Below are 19,145 nucleotides of genomic sequence, written 5' to 3' on the forward strand. Positions count from 1 at the left end.
AGAGACGTAAAACCGTGGTAACCCCGTTTACCTGGCAAAAGAAATCACCAAGTGAGAAACATGACCAGCTTGCGAAGGGCTTCCCGTCCCTGGCCGAAAGCCCTCCGCACAATGGTCAATATAGGATTTACAATGACCGTATCCAACTACATGTAGGATAGACTAGAAAAAAACTAATGATTAGTTGCTGAATAGCTGTATTTCAGGCTGTAAAATCGGTGTTGTGAGAGATTGGACGCTGCTTGTCAGATGCCAATGTACTCGAAATACCGTAAGAGATTCTCACATCCGATCCTGATTCATCGGCTAAGAAAAAAACATTCAATAACGATATCACAACCTCATATCTCGCGCCTCATAAACACTTTAATCTAGAAGCCGAGCTACATTTTCATGTGACTTTTCGGTAGGATTACTGAGGCTTAGTAGGAATCTCAACTGGCAGTGTTATCATTCCCGAATGATCCAATCTCTGCATATTCTGAGGCAATCTCGGTTGACCCAAATGGTCGTGCCTATGATATTCACCGGTATTGCACACTGATGTTTTTTTTACTGAATAATCACATGCCTTTCAAGCCAGCTTGCAAAACATGTACATGTATAAAACGAGTTTCAAATGGCTTTTTTCTGTGTGGGTCTTCGGTTAAATAATGTACCATGACCGTTCACCACTGTATTTATCAAATTTCACGTCTGCAACAACCTTTCTCAGTTTACGTTCGAAGGAGCATGGAAGTCTGGGTTTTTGTATGTCCATAACTAAATTATCTCTCCTACCACGACTTTGGCAGCCAAACACCCGATTAATTTAGTGACGCCAGAGGTGTGCGGGATTTTCGCATGTTTCCTTAACAAAGGCATCTAATTGCCCGATTTGTCCCATGATATTACCCTCTCAAAACAGGCAACGATAGCGGCTATTTTCTCGGTGGGATGCCGGTTGTCTGTGCGGCAAGGGACCAAGTCATTCTCATCAACCCTTGGCACACCCGCATTTGGCAATTAGTGGATCATTCAATTAGGTACGAAAAAACTAATTATGACTATTCGAGGGAATTGATGAATTCATTACTAATTCATACAGAATATTAGTCAGTGTCATTGGTTATCATTTTCATATTCTCCATACAAGATGTATAGTGTATTAAATTTTTGCAACACTGATATAAATTATTATACTACGTTGATCACCTGGGTACGGGTGCTACTAACAAGACAGTATTCGCATGGTATGTACCCCACTGAAGGGTGAAAAGGTCACTTCCCTTTTTCATATATCCATACATTTCTAATCACTTCGGTCACGTTTTTTCTTTATTATGTATTTTAGTTTGCTTTTCCAGAAATGTCAGTGAAACTCAATCCAAACGTCGACCGTTGAATGTCACTTCATGAAACTCATTTGTGTTAAATTATTTGTAAACGAGCGACAGTCGACATAGATGGCCCGCGCCAGCAGGCTATCAAAGACATCGTTCGCCAGATCAAGGGGTCGAATTATCATAGAATTATCAGTGTCATCGCACTAAGATAGATGGGTAGCTGGAGGCTATGTAAGACCATTAGAATGCGCGTCAGCCTCCGCGTGGCACACAAAGGCGATTGTGACATCCCATTGCTTGCATCTCGAGGATGATGGCAATGGGTATTATATGACTTATTCATATGCCAAATATTCGAAAACAGAAAATAACTGTGTTTCGGTGCGTATGCTTATACAGGTGTAACATAAACGTAAGTGCCCAGGGTCGTAAGTTTTTATACACTGAATAGAGTTTGTTGATGTTAACAATCACAATCGAAACGTCCACATTCGGAGCTTTTGGGATTTTGCGGACCATCTCCATTCATGATCCAAAATAATAGAAGTAATTTTGGACTAACATACCTTTCACACCGGATGTTCAATAAAGGTTGTGCATAGGCCTACATGTACTATGAAATCCATTGTTATCCCTAACATGAATGGTGTGATACCGTTCTTGAAATAAATTTGAGATTTTCCTTATCATTACCAGTGTTTTCAATGATTGAGAGTTTATTGAAGTTACAACAACAAGACCAAATTAATAAATATTATATTTCATTTGTTCTTAATCAATGTCGCATTGTCGCATTGTCTGTAATACAAGCCTCTTCTTCAACTGACCACACGCCGCGGAATAGTTGCTAAGCAAGTTGTCCAGCCACAAGCACATAAATGTCACCTGTTAATGAATTCTTTGAAGAACGATTTAGTGGGAAGTGGTATTTGCTGCTAGATTGCAGCGCATTCACCATCGATAAAAAATGCAGCAATAGACAACAATATTTCATTCATAAATGCTTCATTACATGAAAATGTATCCTCAAAACCCTTTGCTTTCACAAGGTTGTCGAATTAAGAGGGTGATATTTTGTTGTTGAGTTAAGAGATATTTAAGTGACCAGCGATTGCAGTGGTACTAGATTGGCATCTGGTAATATATGCGCATTAAAATTCTAAGAGTGTAGGCCTCTGGAATCACAGATGGGACTTTTCGGCAGGGGCACAACTGGACTCCAGCTTCTAAATATAAACATTTTACCACATGAAGTCGTACGTTGGAGCACTCACATGTAGCAAGCTGTGATATGGACAGACTTACTTACAAAATGACCCGCCCATTCTCAACTTTGTATCAAACGTGTTGGATGAGTTTAAAAACAGACTCCATGAATAGTGAACATTGCATTGTCCGGCCACTACACAAGAAGGGCTTGGTCAAGTCAGCAAGATAAACACACTCGAGGATCATAACTAGATTGGGGAGGCTTGGACAACGCACCAATGCAAACACTCGAGGGTCAAGAGGACGGTGGTCATCAATACTATGATATTTGGCTTTCTTTCTAATTGTATGAATAGGCGGTGATATGTGAGCCTGGCGCTAGCTCGGACCTGACACCTGAGTCGGATCCAAGTTTTCGTTACTATGTCACCTATTATTTCTGGCAGCATTGTCAAAGAAAGTGATACGCCATTGTTTAAACAGAAGGAGATACAGTGTCTAATTTTCTCCCTTTGTGTTGTATCATTGGACTGTTTTATTTGGAATGGCGGGCTCTTTGGAAGACTAGTGGTTTCTTGTAGTTTGGTTTGTTCATCTGTTGTTTGCATTGAATGTTTCTTCACGAGGACATGCAACTTTGTACCTAATGATTTGAATGCAATGCCATTGAGACCAGGTGCGCTATTCAAGCCAGAATAACTTGTTTTGCAACCAACTTCCTTTCACCAGATTTTAAATCGAAGTTTTGATAACAGGACGAATTAAATGTCTGAAACAGTTAATGGAAAGAGGGAGAAAACAGAGATTCCGGTGATTGCAGGGAGACAAAATACATCAAAGTGGTACATATAAAACAACTTTCTGTTTACGTCTATTTTCAAGTCTGTATTAAGTAAATTAATTTATATCACTATTATTTTCTCTACACGACATGAATATTCCCCATTTGCTGAAAAAATATATTCAAAAGCTAAATGAGAAAAGTCAGCATGAAAAGTCTTGCAATATCTTCATTGTAATGGCATATCTTTTGCTGTGATCACTTGATATCATGTCATTTTCTAAGGATTCGCTGTACATTAACATACAAGTATTTATTGCCAACCTAAGTTGATATTGACCTTCTAAAGCAGTGCGTTCCATCAGAGAGTGCAGCACGGGTCGTTAGAAATCAGTCTAAAATAATTCGTAATTAATTCAGTGAGAGACTAATTGGGCTGATTAAAACAAATGACCAGTTAGGCGTGTAGCCCATAACCATTAGTAACATTAAGGAAACGACAAGTTATCGCAGTCAGGAAGAAAGATAATTAGTTACGTTTGGTTGGCTCTGAGCAATGTCCAGTCAGTACATCATCACCGCGTACACATATCAGCGTTACGAGAAGTGGAAGTTTTCTTTACTCTGCGGCCTTTCGAAATTAGTTTTTCAGTGGAAATTGGTTCTCCAGATTGTTATTCCTTCGGTCTCTGCCCCTCCAGCCAAGCCCTGGATATCATCGGTACGACAGTCTGCAAATTGAGGAATTCAAAAGATATTGGGAATGATGAGATGTCCCATAGACTTCGGTAGAAAAGGAAAATGCCAGCTAGTAGTAGATCAAACAAGACCATCTAATACACTCAGGACCAAAATACATCTAACCCATGTTTCTGTCATACAGAGTGCTTTATCGGGCAAAAAAGTTATGGCATTGCGTTTTTTGGTGTGCAGTTTTAATTTTCTCATTACGGGAGAAGAAGCATGGCTAGACTTAAAATTACATGCACTAGTGGACATACGATCAATGCCTAAATGGGGCCGAATATAATGTTCTTGTTACAAAAATGCATATAGAATTGCTCCTTAGAGTCTCCCCCCCCCCCCCCCCACCTCGAAATAAATTTCTCTAATTGTGAGCTAAAATAAAACAATAGAAATTAAATCTTCTTCAACTTGTATGTCCTTGTGTACTTTCAGATAGTGGAGACGAGGGAAAGGAAGGACAGGCAGCCAAAAGACGAAGGACGCGGACCAACTTCAGTGGATGGCAGCTTGAAGAGCTTGAGCGGGCATTTCAGGACAGCCACTACCCGGATGTCTTCATGAGAGAGGCTCTCGCTCTCAGGCTCGATCTTGTAGAATCTCGGGTTCAGGTACGCCACCTTTTGCAATTTGCAAACAAATGGGCCGCTTTTTGGCCTTTGATATATCAACGATCGTTTGGTGAGATATCTCAAAAACGTTGACTTTTGAAGTCATGCATATTTTCTGTGATTTGTGTAAAATGCAAGCCTATCGCTGCCTATCGACACCTCTTTCTCTGAGAACAAATACCATTTCCGTAAATCTGCAAATCTGATGTGCTGTCGTTGGCGAATCGAAAGATGAATGTCCATTCTTCGCTCGTTGTATCAAAACACATTTTACATGAGCCGAATTTCACCTCCATTAATGACGTAATTGAGCTCCAAATGAACACTCCTTTTTTCGGTAATAGTAAGAGGCAAAACGCAAACGTAAAACTAAATATGCCACGGGTTGATAACACCGTTGGAGCTTCCAGCATTGCATCTGAAAAAGGCGACTTCTGTTAGGATTTCCGTACATACAACTGAATGCATTTTACTCGAAAAATATGCCACAAGCTTAGATCAATGAACAATCACACTTCGAAGGAAAACCGACCAGCAGTTTGCGCTCCAGAGCCCATACCGTTGAGGATAACGAATATTGAAAGGAATGGGATCTATTCAGGAGATCCTTTTAAATCGCGAATTTTCTTGAAGATGATCTAAAATTGAACCGGCTATCATACTAACCTTTGGGACCAGTTAAATTGTAAGCTGATTATCAACAGTTGGATTAATGATAATATTGTTTTTCTCCGATGCTGAAGGTCTTTCTAAATCAACCATTTCTAAATCATCAAATAATGAAAGCATGTGTAAAACAAACATAGAAAGGTTATAACTTCATTTGATAAAACTTAAACATATTTTTAAACTTAGTTAATTTCATGCCATTCAAATAATATATTCGTTTGTTATACCAGCTGAGATTAAATTTTTCTAAGAAAAATGTTATGAAAATTATATTGCATTGTAATGGATAGTGATAATAAGCGTTTTTGTTGACAAACTGCTTTTTATTATGTGCGTATTAGTTATTATACATAATACAGTAACTTCCCTGACAGTTAATAATAAAGAATGAGCAAAACATTCTTTAATTATTAACGTTGTAAAAATTCTTCAAAGAAAAAATGCAATTTGTCGCATCAGAATATTTTAATATTTAAAACGTTGTCTAATCAGGCTTGTAGCATGGTTATTGTGTGCACTGCAGTGGACTTGTTAAGGAATCATCCGCTGCAGAGGAAGAGCACAATACGGCCCGGTTTTAATATGACATCATGTTTAACAAACCTTACGAGAATTATCACGGATATTAATACTGTCCTTTTCATAATCACAGCACCGCACGGAGACTGTGATGTTCGCTTCCGTGAAAGAATCCGTCCACTTGGCCCGTGGCTATACGGGGTCTCCATGGGTCATGGGAAACACGCCTCTGGTCGCTCCCCCAACTTGCGCACACTGCTATTGATAAGTGAACTAAATATGGACCAAGCGCCAGTTCGAACGCGTGAGGAAAAGGCAACAACACTGCTTCGTCGTGCAATGGCCGAGACGAAAACTCAGCAAATATCTCAATATTTCTCAATGGGACTTGTAACATTCTAAATCTGGATAATTATTACTTGATTTGTGCACAATGCTGGCCTGCAGTATTCATGCGAGTGAACGAGTTGAATGTTTACAAAGTGTCAAGAAGGTCGGTGTATTGGGTTATAAGAAGGATTGCAGATTTGTCCCCTCGAGTATGTCTCCGAATTTCTGTAGTGCACCACGCTGGGTGCTGGCCCCGCGCCAGGCGCTTGCTAAATGACGACACGTGCGCTCGCGCACAGGACGCTTCACAAGTACTCGACGTAGCATTTCAAATATAGATTAATTCGTCCACCGACTCCCTGGAGTAGAGTCAGAAACTCAACCCGATCTTATAACCCTCTTGACAATATTGTAACTCGTTTAATTGTAGGTTATTGATACAATTTCTTCCTCGAATTTGTATTATATCCTGAGTGTGTCTCTGATGCTATTATTAATTAATGCTCAAATTATTGTAAGACTCTTGAGACGTGGTCAGTAGCTTATTGTGACAAAGAGACGTGCATTGATGACACTTCCCTTACATGACGTGTATGATGGGGATATTTAAGTTTGTTTAAGAAGAATTAGACAACAAAAAGCACTGTAATGTAAATTATCTACAATACATATAGTGTCGATTTAAAAATAACGTCAAATTAGACTTGAAAACATCAAAAATAAGGTGAATTATCATATTATTTCAATGCATCTCCATGAAAAAACACACTAGCAGCGTATACTATACGAGCGTATTGATTGAGATTTGGAATTTGAAAGATTAACCTAGCAAACAAGTTTGTAAATCCATGGAAATAACAACGAAATGACTGGAAAATGAATGCGTTTTACTACAGTGGATTGCATTGGTGGATGATTGAACCAGAGTCTTTCAATAAATATTGAAGACTCTGATTCAACTTGCCAATGCCAGTGAGCACTATTTCATTGAATTTAAATTGAACAAAGAACAATTTGATGTCATTTTTCCAAAATGGTCGAGGACAAATGCTAAGTCTTGGCCGTCTGCACGTTATGAAAATCTACATGACTTGACACCCGTGTGGTATTTCACGCAGGGTATTTTGTTTCAATCATTACCATTTGTGTAAGACAATCCTCCTTTTTCTTAAATAAATATACATGTACGTGTATTGTCTTTCTTTAGGGATTTCAATATTCTAGAGACAGTGATTGAAATGACATTTACAATTATGATACAAACGTTGTTATTTTGCTGGGCAGAATAACCGATGGCGTTCACGTTTGACCATCGTAATCGTATGAGTAACCACCACCCCTGCGCTCATAGATGCAATCCTGTCATCCTCTCTTATCATTATCGGAGATAATTATCTTCGCGTCCTCAAAGTGGCATTGTCCCTTGGTAAACTACGGAATCATGTCATCATTAGCACCACCACTGATGAGAATAATGGAGAAAGTCCAGCATGCTATAGTCGGCCTCAAAAGTATATCAACGTCATTTTGGTCCGCTGTGCAAAAACTACTGGGCCAATTTCTTCTATGTTTGCTAGTCAATCGCTTCACATTATCATTACCTCTAGCTATTGACCTGTATATTCATGATTTAAGCTCTACCCTCTTGGAGAATACAGATCCGAGCTGCAGCTGTACTGACATTCATATTTGCCATCTTTGCCAGCTAGGTACCCATTTACTCCTGGGTGGAGAGAAGCATGTAGGGCTAATTGCCTTGCTCAAGCCCACAAAGACGAAACAAGGGTGATCCTTCCAAGAGTCGAATCCACGACCTCCTGATTATGAGCCCGGTACTTTAACCTCGATACCACTGATCTCCCCTAAGCTTTTTTTGACCCAACCCAATGCAGGTTAGAGATGTGCATTTTTGTTCTTCATCGAAGGAATTTGATGCTTTTGCGGAATCTTCAAATGGACAAATTTTCTAATGAATATTTTAAATGAAACTTGGCACATTTGAAGAGATACATGTACATTAAAAAAAAAACAACTGACGATTCATCCAGAAATATGCGGTACAGAGCGGAAAATGTAATCAATGCACATCATGTACGTCAATTAACACGAATACATAGAAAAATATGATTTCGTAACCATTGTGATATAAAAACAGAATTTCCCTTTTGTTCCAATATTAGATTTAAGAAAAGCCAGACGTTGAGGAAATCGGCTCAGTAGTTGTCGCACAGCGCGATAAAGGGACGTGGCATTTACTTATGAAGTCGACTATAGGCTGCTGCGTGTTCGCCTCTCATTTATATACACGGTGACGTCTGATGGGGGAAAGGTGAGCCTGGAGATGACCCTGGCGAATCTATACAAATCAACCCCACGATATTCGCTGCTCCAGTGTGTTCAGAACACCGAGCTCTTTTCGTTGAACACAAATGGTACTGAGTTGGAGAGGTCATCGGCTATTATAAAAGAGGTTGACCTTACAATGTAGTGTCGGACCCCAATCCCAATTGAACGCGTAGTAGCACCAGTACCCCAGTTCTAACTTCTAACCTGAACCACAGTGCGTTTAGTCGAAAACTTTGATTCAATCATTGTCTATCTATTCAGAATAGTCATTGATTCAAGGAAATGCAAACAACTCTGACGAAACCCAACTAGTAGTTTTTTTCACCGTCGCCAAAAACAATGAACCTCAACATTTACTTCTGAAGCCGACTGTAGTACCACCATCCCTGACATTTAAAAAACCATCACGACACGTAAGAACACAACACGAGGTTGAAATTAACGCAGAGCTGCTGAAAGTCACATTGGCTCTAATGCCTCCCTATAATAAGATGAGTACAAGCAGTAGAATAGCAAATGACTTAATTCTCCACTAATAAGCTTATTTCGTTAGCGTGACATCTCCATTTCCGTTGACATTGAGTCGTCCCTTGCTGGTTGCCCATCGCAATCACTTGCTATGTATGCTGAACTGGAGGAGACTTATTCAAATTAAATCACTCGCTAACAGTTCCCATTTGAATTGAATCTTATTAAATTTTTCTTTCGTTTCTGGTGATAAATTATCGACGAGGCATTACTTCAGATGTGAGTTGTCACATCGCGTTTGGTAAAGTAGATAATTCTCAGCACAGTCAACCGACATTTGAAATTTCCGAAAGTTTTGGATCACGTGTCATATTTGAATGGCATTCTGCAAGCGTTGGCGCTCGGACTGTGAGGCATGGTGTTGGTGTGAATTGATGACATTTTGGAAATATCTTTCTGCGTATCTGCACCAGCTGTTTTCGGTGAAACATATCACAAATACACGTTTTCTCTCATCTGTTTTAAATAAATATGCTCCCAGCATCAGTAGATACGGTTTCCAACTGTGTGCCTTCTGGGATTTTTCATAATGTTAAGACAAAACGCATCCAGAGCTATAACTACTGGTTAGTCATTCGGTCGAGCAGCTCGGCTTCCCCGCGTCCCGCTCGGTAACCACGGATGCAATAAATGATGACACTATTAATAGTTTTCGTCACTATTGGTGAGTAATTAATGTCAGGAAATGAAAAATCATTGATGGAAAATTGTAATGAAATTAGCTTTATTCATGGCGCGCCTAATAACTAGCATTGTTGCCTAGCATTAGGAGAAGTTAATTTATTGACTTATTAGGTCTATTAAACAACTCAATCAATATTAGCTTTGGCTGGGAAGCAGTATGCGGAAAATGACCAATATTCTCGCCCTGGGACAAATGAATGATTATTTGTACCTTCGCGGGAAGTCCCCGTGCCGTCTCTCATAGCAGCATCGGTGCCTCACGGCAACCCCTGGCCCTGGGCTACTGCCAGCTTTAAGTTTTTATTCTTCAACCGTGTACAGCCCACCTCACCCGACATGTGACGTAGCTGTCTTCACGAAATTTAACAAATTAAACAAGTACATGTAGTAAGAAAAGGTGACAGTATTTGTTTGAAAAATCTCCATTACATTATGCAAAAAATGAATAAGACTCTTTCATTTTGGATTGAACAAAACGCAGCCGATATGTCAGTGATAAAGAACCGGTGGTCTAAGAATATGTGAATAACTTTATGATGAATGCTAAAGAGAACTACTAAAATGACATTTGCGATACGGTCGCAATTAGTATAGAACGCTCAAAACGTGTCGGGTTCTTTTTAATGAAATTTTTTTGCATTTGTTTGGTAAATACAACGGGGTGCCATCCTTAATGCCTCGGGCAACTTAATTTGCACGTTTTAATAAACGTTTATAAAAGTAATACAGTATAGAACATTTGGAGTTTCTTTTCAGAAATGGATCCACTCGGGCACAGACTAATTCGGAAGGCGTCGACTCCTCTTTTCACCTTTAATATAAAAACCCATTAAAACTGTGCAAAAACGAATTCACGTGTTAATATATAAAATGACACTTTTATGAGAAAAAGTTGTCGCGTGGTTTTCTGGATTTGGTTTTTGTGGGTATGAAAGGGAAAGATACAAAGAGTCATGGGTAGCGATATACTGTTTTTCTGATAATAAAAAAAACAACTGAAACCTAGCAGTGATTAGATTGAATGAAGTCAGGGTAACAAAGGTGTTATATCTGCAGGTGATAGGAGAATTTCTTTGAGGTACATGTATAACCACCCAGACAACTTTACAGGGTGCAAATTTCAGTAATCCTTATTTTGTCAGCGAATTTACCTTTTCATGTTCAAAAGCAACCAACAAAGAAAATAGAAATCATGGATGCTAGGTAGATTTGTATCCTTGGTTGTTATCATTTTGAAATTACAATTTGTACTTTGTTTCGAATATCGGCTGGCCCACAAAAAGCAAAGACTCCACTGAAAATCGATGATGAATGCCGTGTTGATCAGCGATAGCCTAGTATAAAGGGTTTAGAACTCACACATTTTTGGTAAACAACTGAGTTTTATTTGAGACCAGGTTACTACCCATACTTGGTCTTCTTTATGTCAGGCCTGAAAAAAACATGCTTGCATCCTTTGACAGGTATTGAAACCGCTGTTATTTTAACACTGTTTGACATATAAACATCTGATTGTCTCTGAATGAGGCAAAAATTCATATTTTAGTAATGTGTCTACAATATAAAAGGTGCAACCCTTATACTATTTGTACAATTTTACACTTGTAATTCATAGTGTTCTCATTTTGTCGGCCACCCCAGATGAGCTTACCCCTGAGAAACATTAAATGCCTCCCATTCACGAGAAGCATGGCAGGATTTTACCGGATGACGATTGTCCAGTTTGATGAGGATATTGGCCGTCTACACACGAGACATTTAAGTAATGCTGGTTCTCAATATCTTAGCAATAATCCCATCACTTTGCTTTATCCTCTAGTGAGATGTTAAGATGCGCGAAAAGCCCGTTTCTATTTCCTCTCCTCCGTTGCGTGCGTGACACCCGGCCGTGGGGACACATTAACTTGATTCCTTACCAGCTCTTTGCTACCGTTAAGTATTTATTATGTGAGGAATGTTATGTCTTTCCCTAAAACATGATAAAATACATCAAAAGCCTAATTGAAAACGGCACCTTTGAGTTGGGGCGAAACCCAGGCAATAAAGACGGCACGAGATTACACGTGTCCATTAAACATGAGACATCTCTACTGGGATAGGCACCCACAAATCTCAATCACGGAGGAGAACTCACGAACCACTTTGGCTAGGTTTTTCTAGGGGTGATAACGGAAGTTAAGGGCTACATGTCAGAAGCTGCATCTTAATTGAATTAGTGAGGAAGACCGTAGTACGTGCTGAGGCAGTTCAGTAGTAAGGCAACGACCTCGTGACGGAAGGTCGTGGGTCCCGATCTGTCGATCGTTTTGTAGCTTTTCCTTAAAACCCACACAGTTTTCAGTCAAATCCCGGGGGGGGAACGCACCAAAAAGCAGAGCTATGCAGGGTATTTTCTTGTGTACAGTGAGGGAAATGGAACAACGTAACGTGAATGTACATGTATAGATGTTATTACTATATCAATTAAGGCACCATAATATGCTAGTACTTTTAACTTAAAAACATATTACAACTGTGTAAATGTGATAACGCTTCTTTTTTATGTCATTGCAAATCACTCTTTCATCATCCACATCGTGGCGTCACCTCGTGTGGTGGCCTACTATTCTAATTTTGGGACATGTCTGTTCACATTCTCCAAAGCAGACACAATATTCAAGCATATGCGCCATGCCAGAATTGGCCGCCCTTGCAGGTGTGTTGCATGTATAATGTACACAAAATGTTGCAATTTAACCCTCCTTAATATTACTCAGGCGAATATTTATTTCTGTTTTGAGCCGATTAAAACTGTTCAAGGGCCAAAAATCAAGTCGCCCGCAAGAAGCAACGTTATCACAAAGCACGTTTCTATGCGCTATAGAAAATAGTGCGCATAAAACTACCTAAAATCACTTCATTCAGGTGGAAATATTTCACCGAAGACTTGAAATGCAATATGACAACTTTTTTAAGTTTCTGAAATAAAAAAAGCACGAACAGTCCAATAATTACTAGGATCAGAGTCTTTTATTGAAAGACTGCTTGAACGAGCGATTTCAGCACATTCAGAATCAATGGTGGCCAATTCAAGCAGTGAGAGTATAGGCCGCCTCATCACACTGCCACTCTGCGCCGGAGTATGCACTGCTCACATTATTCGCGCCGATTTAGGAGATCTCACTATCAATTGATGTGTGTGTTTATTTGCCCCACGCAATGCTAACTGTCATGTCCAAGATTGAGAAGGTTAAAAGGTTCATGTTAACTATCCCTTGTGTAATTGAATATAAACCCCAATACATTGTGTTTACTACAACAGCTTTGAAGAAGACAACATCGGAAATTGAATTTTAGCTGTGCCGTCGATGTGGTACTAAAAAGACTTGAAAATGTGATATGATTTCGCATACAAATATTCAGCATAAAGTTTGCTTACACTTAATGTTAGCCATCGCATGTATTTACCTTTGCACCCATGTGCGTCTAACAACAATACATGTGGTGTTTTAGAACACTTTCAGTGTTTACTGTTCTTATTTGGTTTCAACTTGCCAAAATGGACCGTTTTGTTAGCCGCAGACATACAAATTCGACGGCATTATATCTGTTGTGTAAAATTGATTTAAAATGCAAGGTGTAAACACTTAGCACCTATTTAAAGAAAACCTACTCGCATGATGATAGGGACTACTGTTCAGTATTAACTAAAATCGTTAATGGTAATATTCACATATATCGGCGAGGGTCGTTTTAATGGAAGTACACGCAGTTTAACCTGGTAGTTTCAGAAGGTCCTAACTGTAACATTGAATTGTATTCATTTGAAAGTGCAGTTGGCCAGTGATATCACAGACTTTCTGAATTTTTGAAAGGAAAAATATATTTAACAGGGGCTGTTTTTATATTTGAGTTCTGCAATTATATTTTGATATTTACCAGCTGGGATGTCATTGTCATTGGGGGGGGGGGGGGGGGGGGTCATTTCGTCTGCTCATAGGACAGTCACAAGGATATTGATACATGCATTCCATCAAGAATTAATAGAGGCTAAGAATTTTGAAGTAATATTATAGCATCTTACCTAGCACTTGGCACCAAATATTGATAATAGGGGACTTATGCAAGGATAATTCGACTTCTACATTGTATTCAATGGCTGTTACTACAATTGGCTGGTTGTTGATTGTTTTTGACACCAAATACCTGCCTTAAATAGCGTAACTCCTTAGTGGCTATTAGATAACAAGGAGAAGTTTTTTTAACGAGGTTCGAAAACCCCTCTAAGACAAAGAATGCCCACGATCACACCATATCACGGGAAATTAAATAATCAATTCACCATTCATTCATCCTTCACCTTTAAGAGTTTAGAGCAAAATAAGGTATAATTTTATTGGTCTTCGTGATATCTTTACAATGAATTGAAAAAAAATAGTATAATTCAGGAAAGAACAATCTACCTTTTTGAGTAAAAAGCACATTAATATTTCTGCAGTTCCAAATTCTTAGTTTTTATCAATTCTTGATTCCATGGTGCATGAGAACACGAACAACATTCAGTGGAATTACGAACAGTTTGGAAAATAAACATTTTCTACAAAAACAACTGGAAATCTCATAACCTTTGTCCTTCTTTGGTAATTGACCAAAACCGGCCTCGATGTGGCGGTGCATATTTTACCAGAGCGCGGCTGTTGGAGGTCTCACGCAACGGCGGGTGAATCCCCCCACAAACCGTACGGACTGGCTACGCGACGACGCGACACGTTCTTCGCACGTGCAGCAGTCCAGCCAAATCAATTCAAAATGCTGTTACATTCTTGTTAACAAATGCGATTATCTGTCAATTCCATAACATTCTACATAATGTGGATTAATTGAGTCTATATTATTGTCATTATCTGTGTATCTTTGCCTTGTCTGAAATGCTAAGTCGGCTTCAAGATTTTAACTTATTCTGGACAGTGCCAAAATGTGCAGTTGAAAATTTTCACAACAAAATGAAACAAATGATGAACAGACAAGGAGACTCACCCAAAAATTGAGCATTATCATTCAACATCACCAAAAACGTGGTTTTATTGGTGATCATGTAGCTGTGCCAGTTACTGGGAGCACGAAATATGCCAAAATACTTTCCATTTTCAAAAGGGTAGTTTCTAAATCAGGCTCGGATGCTGTTTTTATTACTCATGAAAAGACATAATCAAGACAGAGAGAAACCTCATTTAACTCTGAACACTCATAGATAAAGGAGATATGGGGAATTCGCCATAGTGCGCAATCCTACACCTATTGGATACTCGCATGTCTAAGAGGTGTTACAGTACCTCGTCAAAATACCATTTCCTCGTTAGCTTTTTAAGCGCTACGAAATTAGTCAAAAAAACTTGAGGCATGTATTTTGACAACAATCAAGCACCAGCCAGCTATGGGCCAGTGATGGTTATTGGACAGAAGCCGATTTACCTTGTAAAAAGCACCCTCTTGTTAGAATTTCGTGTCTATATAGTGCTACAAGATGTAGTATTGCTTCCACATTCTGAAGAATTTATAAGTTAACTTAGTGCTCTGAACTTAATAATGAGATTTTAAAACATTTTCTAACCAGTTTAAGCCGAAAAGGGTTCGATATTGATTCAAAGAAACGGGACACTTGATAAACTGAATAAAAGCCCGATCCATCATGTAATTATTAATCAGACAACTATGTCAATACAAGTTGTGCTAGAATTCAATAATTTGACTCCGCAATATTACAACTTTATCAATCTTTACCAGCTCATAAAAACTTTAGCGCAATAACCGTATTGGTTCAGGGTAAGATTTCTGAAGTTAGCGTTTTCCTAAAACGTTTCCATCGCCTCTGCCAATACAATAGTTTACCTAACTAGACAAACGCAGACCTATTGGCTTGGACATGTTTAAAACAAATGCATTAATGAAATCCATTATCGGAAAAACAACTAATTTTCTCTCAACGTGGAATCGAGTAAAACAATTGACTTGTGGCGTTTCTTAAATTTGTCACGCGCGAGGGTAGCCGCAATAATGTTCTCCTTCCTGTCCACCGCCATCTTTGTTCTTGGACAGGTTTGCCGCCATTTTAACCATGGAAACGAGTCACATTAAAAAGCATGTAAATTCGCATTAGCGCGATCACTTAACGTGTTAATGTCATAATAGAATATGAGAATGGAGCCGATTGTAGAATAGAAGGATTGGATGCAATTATGATATCGGCATTGTTTGATAATCAATACATGTTTGTCCCGGAGCAGACGGCCGGAAGCCTTTTGTGATCGGACAGATTATCTCAAGCTTGCTAGAAATCTATATGTTTTCACAAGGAACCATCTCACGGCAACGGCATTCACCTCAAAACCTGTAACAATTATATTGGGCTAATTCGAAAGATCTCTGTTACTCTTTTGGAGCGATTGATTCAGAATTGAAATTGTCACTTTATTGGCTTCACGACGAAATTGCTCTTCCTATTTCTGCCCATACATGTAAGAAAAAGCTACACGATTCGTTTTGCATATCTATATTCGTATCGAGCAGTTCGTTGATGACTTCCTTTGATAAAGTGACCAGAAGTCACCTCAAGACTGGCAGTGCTCATCTATGGTAATACCCTCCTTGATCACGTCCCAGTATCTTTGTGTCAGTTAGTGTTATCAAGCTTTATTGTTTGGGGCCGTGCACTCAATTCAAACAAGGCAAGTAATCTCAGCATCGCAGCCACCAATCCTAGTAAGCCAGTCGCTGGCTTTGTCAGCGAGCCTATTTCAATATCTGCGCAAGCCCATACCTAATAGGATGGCTTTTAATTCCGCGACAGGCGAAATTAGCGAATCTTCTTCAAAGCGCTGGCAAATGAATTCTTAGTCGGCTTGGTGAAGTGAAAACTCCATCATGGTACTACGAATGATACAAAGACGCTATGCGGCAGGGGCCCACAAACAAAATTAATTCCTCAGCTGTCGCGCGTTTATTGAAAATTTCATGTTGAATTCTCTGGTGAGTGGTTGGGTATAAATATTTTATACGTGGGATAAGATTTCGTCGTCTGCTGTGTGTAAATCGATGGCACGATGGCATTTGTAAATTACTCATCAAGCGGTGAAGTTGCACCATGCTGAAGAAATGATTAAACTTTTATCACAACTAACAGTATCCGTTACCGAAGCCTGACTTTGTAATACGGTTTATAGAGAGGTGCATCCGTCCGGACACAGACGCGAATTAGTTTGTTTTTTATTGCTTACCTAGTGCTTTTCATTTAATGAATGTGTAGACATTGGTAGCCAGCCAGCGCTAGGAATCGAGAGGACCTGCTTATACTTATTTGAATTTGCAGCAGGTTAAAAACACTTTTGAGCGTCGCCGCTATTTTTTACATTGTTTTATTATATATTGTATACATGTAAGACAACGATGGTTTTAATTAAATTGTTGCAGAAAATCAAACATTTTCATATTCAGTAGTGGATCACAGAAGAAAGTTGCATGTATGTATAAGAAACAACCCAAAACTCTAGAAGCCCTGAAATTATTCAAATCGCGGTGAAATCATTTAAAATCAATACTGTCAAAGAAATTGACGCAGAATAGGCAAATAGTTTCTGATATTGTAAAGATAACTCGAAACAGTGAATATACATATTTCAAACACCAAAACAAATTATTTTTTTAGTGATCACTCAATTTGTGTGTTGGCCAGCTGATGGTTTTTTTCACAAACTTCCGAATCATTTGTAAATGCTCTAGAAAAGAAGTCTTTGCGTGAAAAAGATAATTATAATGTCCAGTTTTGGTATTTTCTGACCGCGAACAACTGCCTACCATTTTTTATCATTAGTGTTTGTTACAGACCAATGTCACTGAAAATGATAAAGTCAAACCTGCGATTATACCGATGAGTGAGCTTTCTCGCCAATTTGCTGAGGGATATACATATGTCAACAATGACACTAAGGCTTTATTCCTAGCTCTGCAATTCCTTAGCCAGAGCTTAGCACGATTTGCCAGCGATCTCTCTTTGACAGTCGTAGATCATCTGTCATCTACGCACGTCTCATTATCTCGGCCGCCACAAAATTGCATTCTGTAGCCGCATCTTAAATCACACCTCAGTGGTGTGGTTGGCTAGCATAAGGGCCGTGGTCATTCTCTCTCTCCTTCAGCTCTGAGTAATATCTCTTGTAGAAAACATTGCCTGATACTATTCAGTATAGTGTCTGTGCTGACACTTAATTCAGAGAAATTACCAAAATTAATCCGAGTTTATCAGCGACCTGAACATCGGTTTCCCGCAGTCATCTTAACGTATGAATATAATTACTCGGCCAGTAAGACCATCTTCGCAGATCATGGACCATAATGTGATGGAGACCTATCTTGACAGTACCTGTACATATAAATGATGTGCCACTCTCCCAGGAGTGACTTTATCGACCAATATGAATATCGTATTAATCGTTGACCCAACCCGATAGCGCTTGAGGAAATTACCAACAGCCTAATTAAGCAAATCAAATACATTCTTGGTTTATTTATGCATAAGATTTTGGCGAGAGAAATTAGTGAATTTCAGATTGGACAAATAGAATCCCTGATCGGAAATTGTCCCCATGTTTACAAATAAGGTTTTTATTATATGGTTTCTTGGAGATAATTACCAGGCGCGTATCCCATGTCATCCAGGGGATTTCTCTCATTGCGCTCGCTTTGATAAAGTGGCCATCATGAGGAATTAATCCTTCATTATTGACAGAACCCATCAGTAGAAGACTGGGGTCAATTTCCAAAAGCCAGCTACATTCTGGCAAGATCAACTTCTCCACATTATCCAGCAGACAGCCAGAAATGAGATGACATTCTCTTTGATATTCGCCCATAATTTGATGATGTTGCACTGACCGATTCATTAAACAAGATGCGCACTTTTTATTTGTAGTTTGTATCTACATGTAGTGTCATCTTCATTACGAATCTTGTAATGCGCTAAAAAGTGACATGAAGTTGGTGTAGAATTATTGTTTCACGTCTGTTACAGAAAACTGATGGCCGCAATTGGACGTGGTGTTAGAGTATTTATGAGTTACTTTGTGTATCTCTTCTACTTATTCTGCGTTATCAATCTTAGATTGACAGTCCTGTTCTGGTAACATATGTATAATCGTTCGTTGGTTTCGGAGTTTCGTGCATCCATGCCCAGCGCCCACATGTCCAAGACAAGTTAGATCTAAGTCATTTATCATTAAAACTTTAACTTGGCGTTATTTCCTTATCAGTAAAATTCATTGGACTTGACGTGAGGTAAAGTTAATGCCAAGTGATTGGACAACTTGTTTCTTACAAATGGTAAAAGCCTAGTAGAAAAAGCCTTCGGGAATATCATTTCAGTCACAA

General features: G+C 39.0%; 1 protein-coding gene across 1 annotated transcript in view; it reads left to right on the top strand.

The window, feature by feature from the left end:
• The window catches only part of LOC135490311 (homeobox protein unc-4 homolog), a 29,269-nt gene that overhangs the window by 7,935 nt on the left and 2,189 nt on the right, over window positions 1-19,145 (top strand). Inside the window, exon 2 of the mRNA XM_064775742.1 lies at window positions 4,495-4,670. Within this exon, the coding sequence (XP_064631812.1) occupies window positions 4,495-4,670 (176 nt within the window). The remainder of the gene's footprint in view (window positions 1-4,494; window positions 4,671-19,145) is intronic.

Source organism: Lineus longissimus, chromosome 1 (genome assembly GCF_910592395.1).
Source record: "Lineus longissimus chromosome 1, tnLinLong1.2, whole genome shotgun sequence".
NCBI classification, from domain to species: domain Eukaryota; kingdom Metazoa; phylum Nemertea; class Pilidiophora; order Heteronemertea; family Lineidae; genus Lineus; species Lineus longissimus.